At 40.8% G+C, this 10075-nt stretch overlaps 1 protein-coding gene across 1 annotated transcript; it reads left to right on the top strand.

Moving 5' to 3' along the window:
* Window positions 1-728: 728 nt before the first annotated feature.
* On the top strand, window positions 729-2874 carry LOC306977112 (C2 calcium-dependent domain-containing protein 4C). Its single transcript, XM_079575284.1, has 2 exons — window positions 729-812; window positions 1267-2874. Exon 2 carries the CDS (start codon window positions 1317-1319, stop codon window positions 2571-2573), a length of 1257 nt encoding a protein of 418 aa, XP_079431410.1. The 5' UTR covers window positions 729-812; window positions 1267-1316; the 3' UTR covers window positions 2574-2874.
* The last annotated feature ends 7201 nt before the right edge of the window (window positions 2875-10075 follow it).

Genomic DNA, 10075 nt, shown 5'->3' with positions numbered 1-10075 from the left:
TGGTAACCAGCACAATCGTTTGCTCACAAGCTTCAGAGAAAACGATTGAAAGTGGCAAGAAAATCCGCAGCCCTTGTTGAAGCTTGCACTTGCAGAGCATCAAGCAATAGCCTTGTCAGAACAGGTGAAACAAACATGGCAAAGTGAAAAAGACTTTTATTGCATTTACATGAGATAATATTGCGAGTTACTTAAATGTTTAGCTCCTTTAGAACGTGGGTATTTGGTGATTTCTCTGATCTGGTGAGACATGAGCTAGGTCAAAGTGCCCCCGCTCTTGACATTCACTTGACCCAAACCAAGCGCGCTCAAATAAAACATCTTTTGTCGCGCAGACCAGTAAAGTCAGAGTGGCTTTTCCTATTTTAGACAGTCTAATGTACTTGTTACCATAGTGCAGTCTCCGGGGAAACAAGCCAGTTTTGTCCCGCAAACAGACACAGAAGACAGTTTAAAGAACTGTTGAGCCGAGGGAGCGGTACTGTCATGGGTCTGCAGCTCGCGACGTGTTTTCATGTAACTTTAACACGAATCTTTCCATTATTATGAAGAAACACGGCTGACTACAGTTTAAGGAAGGAAAAACTGTAGTTCCAAAGGGATGCATTATGCGTTGCTAAACCTGTTGTGCGTTTGTCCCACTGCCTGCTGCGGCTGGCGCAGTTTGATTGGTCAGCTGCGGTCGTCATCTCTATAAAACACAGACTGCTTTCTGCTGCAGACTGAGCGAGGGCGCAGAGCAGCGCCACAGAGCGCACGGCTCATCCAGCACCTGTTACTCAAACAGCGACAGCAAAAGAGACTTCAGTCTGGTAAGAAGAAATTAATTGTGCTTTTGAGTTGGTGTTAGCCCTTATCAATGCTTAAAAATAACATAATTAGAGTATTTATTGTAAAGACAGTATAACTGGCGCATGGACCTGTTGATCAGGAATCAGGATTATAGCCTAACTTTATTAGTAAGTAAATGAGTCGTTTATCTATATTAGAGTTATGTATTGTACTATAGGCAGTTGTGTATAACAGACATTTGATGCATTTTCTTGTTTTAAGAGAAGAAATAAAAAGTAGTAATTCAATGCTATAAATAATTGTCCTTCAAATTAAGTTTATTTTGTGTGTTTTTTTTGCTCTTTTTTGGTTTTACACTTAACATTTTTGTACTTTGTCTTAGTTATGTGAATTATTCAGCAGCAAAGCTCTACACTCCATGTGGATTGCTTCTAATCAGTTTCAACCTTTTCTCTTTTGTCTTATTGATTTTAGAAACACCTGACTAGTCCATAAGCCCACACCTCCCACTGTCTGGTGGGACCATGTGGGTTCTAGATAAAATCCGTGGTTCAGTGGAAACCAGTGCGTTGCGGCAGGGGGAAAATGGAGACAAAAAATCGGTGGTGGCTCCAGCATACTCCAATGTCCTCACGCCTGACAAAATCCCTGACTTTTTCATTCCTCCAAAGCTTGTCAGCTGCCCCCCAGAACCTGAAATTCATAAACCAAAAGAGGAGTTGCACCCTTCAACTTCAGAGCAAACGGTTGGAAGTGGCAAGAAAATCAGCAGCCCTCGAAGCCCAAGACTGGTTGCTAGAATTGCAGGAGATACCAAAAACCTACTAAGAGCTGCTAACCGGCACATAATACAGATAGAGAGTGCTGATGACGTTGTGGCTGGAGACACAAACGCAGATCCTCAGTCACAGACAGCTATGTCATTGCCCTATGTGCCCAAGACCCAGACATCTTATGGCTTTGCCACATTAAAGGAAAGCCCCCACACTCGGCGGAAAGAGTCATTGTTTCACTGCGAGATTACCAGTCCAATTACATCACCCAACACTCAGAGGAAGACCCAGGGCAAAGGCAGTGAAGGGGGACATCATCTGAACCCAGCGGACTGTAACACATCCCACATAAATCCTTATCGATACTTCAGTGGAGGGGAAAGTGACACCTGTTCCTCAGCAGAGTCCTCCCCTTTTAGCTCACCTCTACTCTCTCGATCGGCCTCCTTGTTAAAGATCTTCACCCATGAAACCCAAGCGAAGGTTGTGAAGGCCAAGCGGAGCTTTGCCCGCCATAGCTCACTGTCCACAGATGAATGCAGCTCAGCAGAACCGAGCCCTAACATCCAGCGGCGGCTCCATGTTCCCTCTTTGCATGGAAGTTCAGGGGCGTCTGACCACGGGCAGCAACGTGAACACATTATTAATCTACACAAAGGTGGCACTGTGAGAATAAGTGCCAATTATGATACGAGCACATCCCGTTTGTTGATCCGTGTCCTGGCAGCGGAGAATCTGTACGACAAGAACATTGACATCAAGAGCATCAACTGCTGCGTGTCAGTTTATTTGAACCCCGGCAAACAGCAGAAGCAAAGGAGCAACATTATCAAGAACAGCCGTAACCCTGTGTTCAAAGAGGATTTCTTCTTTGACTCAATAAGCGCAGTTCAAGTGAAGAACTTGTCAGTGAAGTTCAAGGTGGTGAATAAAGGGACCAGCCTCAAGAGGGACACTCTGCTGGGAGAACGAGAGGTGCCTTTAACAAAGCTCCTATCAGGGCTTTAAATCACAAGTGCCTGACAAGTATAATCTTTGCACTGGAGTCAAAAGTTACTAAATGACATATTGTAGTGTAGATGCGGGCGAAGCATAGATTTACCTCCAGTACAATTAACACATTTTTACTTTCATTGAGAAGTTAATTTCAACCAAAAGTAGGAGAATTTTGGCATGCTACTCTAACCTCACAAACCTCATTAAATTCTCTTGGCCCAATAGTGGCATCAATTAACACATGAAAGGATTTTTCTGGTCACATTTCCAAGCCTGGTTACTGAACTAGGCTCCTCTCAAATGTTGTTCAACACCTGCAGTGTGGCAGCGTGGTTTTGTTATTGTCATGTAACTTTAATCTACAGGATGTGATTGTGAAACTAAAGGTGATATCACAGACAGAGATGCTTTTGTCAGCACTGAAGTGGCCCCGCATCCTGATGTGCAAATGACCCTTTGATATTTGTTGCCATGGTTTACTCCGGAGGGTACAGTGGGTAGTGCGCTGTCACAATAGACAAATTTACATGCACATTCAATAGACTACAGCTGTGAACTGCAACTAGAGCTCCCGCCATTCTCATGCTATCGTTACAGGATCTGTATGATTGTCTCCTAATAAGATAAGAGGAATCTGATTATGCAGTTGGGTGTGTCATTTTAATTTCAAAACGGCCACAAAAAAAAAGAAGCTCACACAGAGAATGTCTGCATTAAAAAAAATAATGCATCAATATTCCTTATCGCATTGGGTTGTCAAAAAAGGCACTTCTGCATCTGCATGCCAGATACTGGAGTTAATGAATACTTTAATGACGCTTTGTTGTCCTGTTCCTCGTATCAGTTCTTAGGTTTTTCTTTTTTAACAAACGTTAGAAAAGGTCTACTGATGAGTAGCATTTAACCTGTAGCTTTGGGCAACAAGTGTTATCAAACACCTTGTACAGTCGCTACGGTGCAACCAAAATAACCATGCCAGTCATTCAGAAGTACATGAGTTTATGCAACCGTTATAATGAGGTTAATAAGTCTGTGTTGCCTTGATCACAGTTTGGCAGCGGACTACTCAGTGTATATATTGTGTTTGCAGCTGGACACGTGTCACCCTGCACAGTGCCTGAGGTAGCATAGATACAGTGTTTTGCATGATATGCCTAAAAAGTATGAAACCCTGAAGCCTTATTCTTCATGTAAGAGAGTGTATGCTAATGATTTTTTTTTTTTTTTTTTTTTTTTGGCATGAAGCTCTGTCTGAATTTATTGAATTCAGTCTCTTTTGAACTGTACTGTTTTAAAGTATATGCTGACTTAGTATGTAATTCAAAGATGCAGAGATATGATGTCTCTTATTTAATATGCTGAAATGTTGCACCTAGTATATTGGACACCTATTTTTTTAGGCCAAATGAGACTTATAAGCGGAAAGCCGTGAAAACATATTTTGACATTATTGTTCTTGCTCCTCTTTGAGTCTGTTCTGTTGTTGAAGGCTGTTGTTTAAAAACATGTGTGACAGTCAGACTTGAGAGCACTTGTAGCAGTGATAAACCTATACTCCAGTGACCAGTCTCTGTGGCAATGTTCGTAACAAGTCACTATCAATGCATGTATTGTATATTCTAATATTTTATGAACTTGCTTCTGTTGTTACCGACATTACTTTCATACCGTTTATCGCTTCGTTTCTGTATTTGTTTTGTGCATTGGAGGGTTTTCTTGTACAGTGGAAAGCAGGCGATGCATAATACTGACTTGTATCTTACTAGTTGTGATCCTTTTGAATATGTCTATGTTTTATCAAATGAGATAAGATACAGATTAAGATTTATTTATTTATTTTTGATGGGAAATAGATTGTGTGATGGGGCATTTTCGTGTTATAGTGGCCATATTTTGTATTTTGTTGGCCACATTTTATGATAAAACAACCTTATCAATAAACATATCTAATTAATGTGTATGTATAGCTGAGTTTGGTATATCTTTGTTTCTCCTTAAAAAAAATTAAGAAAATGACTAGTGCATGGTGTTTTATTGCTGTGGTACGTTTGAGATGAACTGGAAGCAATAGTTCTAGTGGAGTTATGTTTGCTTTAGTTATAGTAGTAGTTTTATCGGAAATGTAAATATAAAATGTAAAACTGTGCAATGAAATGTGTTTAAATGCTGATTAACAACAACATTTTTGCATGCAGGTTGAGTAATGGTTCTCCTCCAGGCAGCATCTGGCCTCAGAGATGACTGTAAAATCATGTGTTTGTGAATTACTGATCCAATGACCATTTGATGGCTTAATTTTTATGATGCTGTAACTAAGTCTTCCTGTCTAGACAGGTCCCGCTATGGAAATCTGCCGGTCCATTACTTGATTCTGAATTGTATTACTTGTGTAAAAATTGTGCGTTTGAAAACGTGCCTGTTGTTTTGCTGGATGTGTAGATACTTGAACACTGAGATGCTGTGCTGTGTTGCTTTTGTTCATGATTTCAATGTGCAGCACTTGGAGACTGTAAAATGTGATTGGATTGTGTCAATTGGTAACAACCACTTCAAATAAAAGGAACAATATATTGTCTTGTTTGTTATTTATCAACAAATTAGTATAATGTTCAAGTTATGCACATTGCATCTGATTAGACACCTCCCGTAGAAATACTGGTCACTTTTACAATGGTAGATCAGGATCTCACTTTTATAAGTCTCATCCTGTAGCTGTACCTAAAAAATTACAAATGCTATTTATACATACCTGTTTAACGGCTTTGCTATGTGAAATGAATACTAATCTTTTTTGAAAGTCAAAATTTCCATGTAGATGGAAGTTTCTTACATGCCGTGTTTTTATTTGGCAACTTTGGACACACAGTTTAGGGTAAACATATTATAATAACTTACTGTATTGCAATAAGCATCGGTTTGTCCCCTGATTATCGTGATACATGTCAGATTGTGACAAAGTCGTCCCAGCCCTAATATAAAGCACATGCAAAGAATGGAAATATTGATATTATTACAAATATTGTTTTAGACACAGCTGGTCGTCTAGTTCAGTGGTTCTCAAGTGGTTTGGTCCATACCCACTATTACTCTAGGATGACAAGCCGTGACCCAAATAAAAATGAAATTGTCATTTATTGTGTATAATATTGTAGCAGTAGTAGTTTTTATTGAACAAGTAGGAGGTGTTGCCTTTAACAAACAACCCAGTAACATACATTTTAACAGACTCTGGTAGTGTTTCCATGCTGGTTTAAGATGGATAATATTGAAGAAAGGTTGTAAGAGGCTCTCGTCGCGACCCACCAGTTGAGAATCACTGGTCTCATTGTTATGGCTGCTGCCATGTACACAGACTGTTCCGTGTACGGTTCTCTCCGTGCTCTTCACCCCCTTTCACTGTGTGCTGTCCAATCGTAAGAAAAAAATAAAAAAATAAAAAAACTATTTTATCTTTTAAGAAAACGACCCTGATATAGTAGCTACATCATATCCCATATATCTTTATGCCATCGAGCTGTACAACCACAACATACTGTGCCCGCTGTGAAATGTTTTCCAATATCCTTCATCTGCCATTGTTCATTTCCATCTCCAGCTGGATCTCTCTTGCAGTTTGTAAATTGATTTATAATGCTGTCCTCTCTTGCATAAGGCTGGAGGATGGGAGAATACAGTAGCGAATGTATTGGAGAGGTAAAAGTGGGCAATGGAACCCAATAGAGATCAAATTTGATTGGGACAATTGCGGGCCATTGCTTTCTTGAGAGCGGAGGTTTAGGGGCTGTTATTGGCCTTTGAATTACTATGGCAACCACAGTGAAGTGATGCGAGTGAAGGAATGAGCGAGTGTGTGTCTATGGGGATCCGGCGATGAAGGTGATGATGATGTTGGTAACACGCTGACATTTTCTTTTGGCATTTGGCACAACAAGACGGTTAATTAAATAATAAATCTTCTCATGACATGAGTTTGAGAAATATTCATGGACTCCTGTTTTAAGAGAGAGAACGTTTTCTGTCAAACCGCAGGAATGGTAAACAATGAATTACCAGAGAAGTACAAGGCCCAAAAATGTACTTTTAATTATTGTTTTGGATTATTTCTCCAAAACTATAGACTCTGGTGGTTGATTCTAATCCTGTTGAGCCATTTAATGAGTGGTTGATGCGTTACTTGAACTTAAATTTCAGTTTCTATACCAAGGGTCTGCAAAGTGCAAAAGAGAAGATGTATAGGTGGTGCTGGTGCATAGTCATATGTTAATTTGCGCCTCTATAGCCACAACAGCTGTGGAGTCACTGCGAGCGTGAGGGTACAGACCTTTGGAGTCTGTCACTCAGTCTTTGTGTTGTGTTTATCGCGAGGCGGCCAGCCACACTACCGATCGCTGCGCTTTTCTTAGTGGACATGGCCTTCATTGACCTCTCTTCAACGTCCCTCTCCCTGCGGCCCTAACCATGAAGCTGAGGACCAGCACAGGAGCGCGGGCTCTGTACTCTATTGAGACTGGAGGCGCCTGTGTCAAGCCATCAGGGTTTCCATAGCAACCTCCGGGCCATTGACCACAGGTGAGGACGGGGTGCAGGAATGTGTCCAACCATGGGTGGCTTTACCCAAAGTAGGAAGAAGTGAGTGGATGAGTAAATGTAAAAGCTCCTGCTTAGGTTTTTACATTGATTTGATTGCTCAAAGTTTTGTAAATCCTGCTGCATTTATTTACTTTTTTTCAGTTTTGAATTGATGGAAAGATACACTCTCCATTCTGTTTTCTTTGACAAATACAGTGCAGGGAAATACCTCCCGCTACAACAACATTATTGGATATTATTACGGAAATTCCATTAAAAAAACAACAACAATAAATGGTATGAAAGAAAATGAAGGCACTTTCATTAAGTAGTCATCACGCCCTGCAGACAGGCTATAGCTATTTCCTCTGAACTCACTTCAGATGATTATGTTCTGAGGGAAGTGGTGTGCTGCTTGTACCTTCAAATGTCAAAGAACAAACACGTGTGGTTCTGATCAGAAACTCGCTGATGCTCTTGTCAAGGGCTTCTCATACCTATGTCCATCTCATCTGCTTCCCATCTTTAAGCCTCCTTCCCAGGCTGTGGCTTTACAGGTATAACAATATTACCCTACATAAGGTTTCCTGATTGGTGCCTGCGGTGATGCATTTCCCAGTGAGCTGAGATAAAAGAGGCTCTTTGTGCTGATTTGATTGCAAAAAATGTTCTGGCAGAGACAAATGATGCTGTGCAGACCACACTGCAATCAACATAAAGGGCATTTTCTTTTTGGGAAATTGTCTCAGAGAGAGTCAAGTGGAAGAAAAAATGGTTTCAACCATGTGTCCCAGAAGCACACCTCAAAGCTTAAAAGATAAGTTAAAAAAAAGGATGCAGTTGATCAAAAACAGCATAGTACATGGCTGATTAGCCCGAGAGTAGCCTGTTATATAGATGTCCGCTTCCCTGGCTTTAGCAAACACTCAGGGAACTTAAGCAGCCGTGGGGCTTTAGTGCTCTTTTATGAACAAGCCTGTACGCTTTGTTTACGATCCAGAATCCACTTAAAGCACTGACTTTTACCAGACGGCCTCCATTTCCTGTCAAGGACAAATCAGCGGGTTGTCCAGCAATTGTTTGCTGTCCGGCATAATCAGTCCTGATAACAGTAAAAATGTATGTGTGTTTCAGATCAGACAGCACACCTTGAGGTTGCTATGGTGACGGGCAGGCAAGTAGACACCTGTGAATTAACATTAGAGCCGCTGCACCCGGATCTTAATTAGCGACACAGGGAAGGAGCAGCAGCAGCAGCGGGCGATTCACTACAACATCTCAGCCCTTTATCAAAACACAGCCTCCATAAAATCAAAGGGAATTAGCTTTCAAATGAGCAGGTGTTAGACACAGGCACCACCAGTGATCAGACCTGCTACAGAGAGGCAGGAAGAGACGTTTGTTGTTGTTATAGACAGAGCTATAAGACACCAAAGCCCCCTCAGGTTTCTAATGATAATATGATATCGATGTTTGCTCACCTAATCCAAAATGTTCTACTTTTGTTTGGTCCACTACTGTCACTGACATTTCAAAATTAATCATGTTGCATTATGAGTAACGATCCAATGTGTACCAAGCTCATTTGTCCAGTGTCGGCCACATAACCCACATTTCTGTGATGCTATTGCATTCATGTATTGCAGTAATGAAGTACAGTTCATCATTATCTGGCAAATTCTTTACACTTCCTGCTGAAGAGTTTTAACCTTATCATGCAAGATGAATTCCTGCGTGATTTGTGGTTTCACAAACTCACAAAAATAGTCTCCAATATTTAAAAGATATTACAACAAGCTCTTTTATTATTACTACTTAACAACACGGCAAGGACGAAAACATGTTGTATCCTTCTACAGACTCAAAAAACGAGTAACATAAAATAGTGCACACTCTCACTAAATGGAGCCTATGATTTTAGTTTTAGGTTGACTGATTTGACTGAAACAAGATTTGTTAGATCTAATTAGCTGCAAATATTCCCCCAAAAGTGTTCTTTTCTCTAAAAATTGAAACCAGAGCCTCTCCAGACTCATATTCCTGTTCTTATCAAATTTGCACTGTGCTATCAATCTGGTTTAAGGTTATGGTTAGATTATGGTGTACTTTATTGTCCCTTATGTAGTAATCTTTGTTCTCTGCATTTGAATCAGAGGCGACCTGTCAGGAACAGTGGGCGACCACAGTGCCTGATGCCTAGTGCAAGACTGTGTTAGTCTTCAATCAATTAATCAAACTTTATTTATAAAGCGCTTTTCATACCGAAAGGTATCACAAAGTGCTTTACAGATTTAAAACAATACGCCTGGCACAACGTGCCATGCATATATTTCATATATTAGGACTAAATAAACAGATGTCAGTTAAAGCTAAGCAAAAACGGTGGGTCTTGAGCCTGCTCTTAAAAACATGAACGTTCTCTGCAGCCCTGAGCTCCTCCGGCAGGTCACTCCAGAGGCGAGGGCCGTAATATTGGAAAGACGCCTCGCCGTGAGTCTTTTTGTTGAGTTTAGGAATAACTAGGAGACCCCTGCCGGAGGAGCGAAGGGGCCATGAAGGTTCATAAGGTAAAAGCCGTTCTGAAAGATAAGAAGGACCAAGACCGTAAGACATTTAATACCAATAAAAGAACTTTAAAGTTGATCACAATACCAATGCAGCGATTCTAAAACCGGTGTAATGTGGTCCCACCTCCTGGTCTTCGTCAGGACACGAGCTGCTGAATTTTGTAAAAGTTGTAAACCTGAGATACTCTTTTAGGGAAGACCAGAAAGCAGGGCATTACAGTAGTCGATGCGACTGGTGATAAAAGCATGCATTAGCATCTCCGGCCTGAGAGAGAATGGGGCGGACTCTGGCTATGTTCTTTAGATGGTAAAAACCTATCTTTGTGATATTCTTATTGTGTAATAGACAGTGACTGCAGTTTGGGTAAAAGTCTCTCT

Source organism: Gobius niger (genome assembly GCF_951799975.1).
Source record: "Gobius niger genome assembly, chromosome: 17".
Taxonomy (NCBI): Eukaryota; Metazoa; Chordata; class Actinopteri; order Gobiiformes; family Gobiidae; genus Gobius; species Gobius niger.
Note: the sequence above shows the minus strand (reverse complement) of the source record. Positions and strands in the feature narration are given on the sequence as shown.

What these genes read in the sequence shown, in the direction of transcription:
- LOC306977112 (XM_079575284.1), top strand. Translation starts at nt 1,317, where the DNA reads ATGTGGGTTCTAGATAAAATCCGTGGTTCAGTGGAAACCAGTGCGTTG.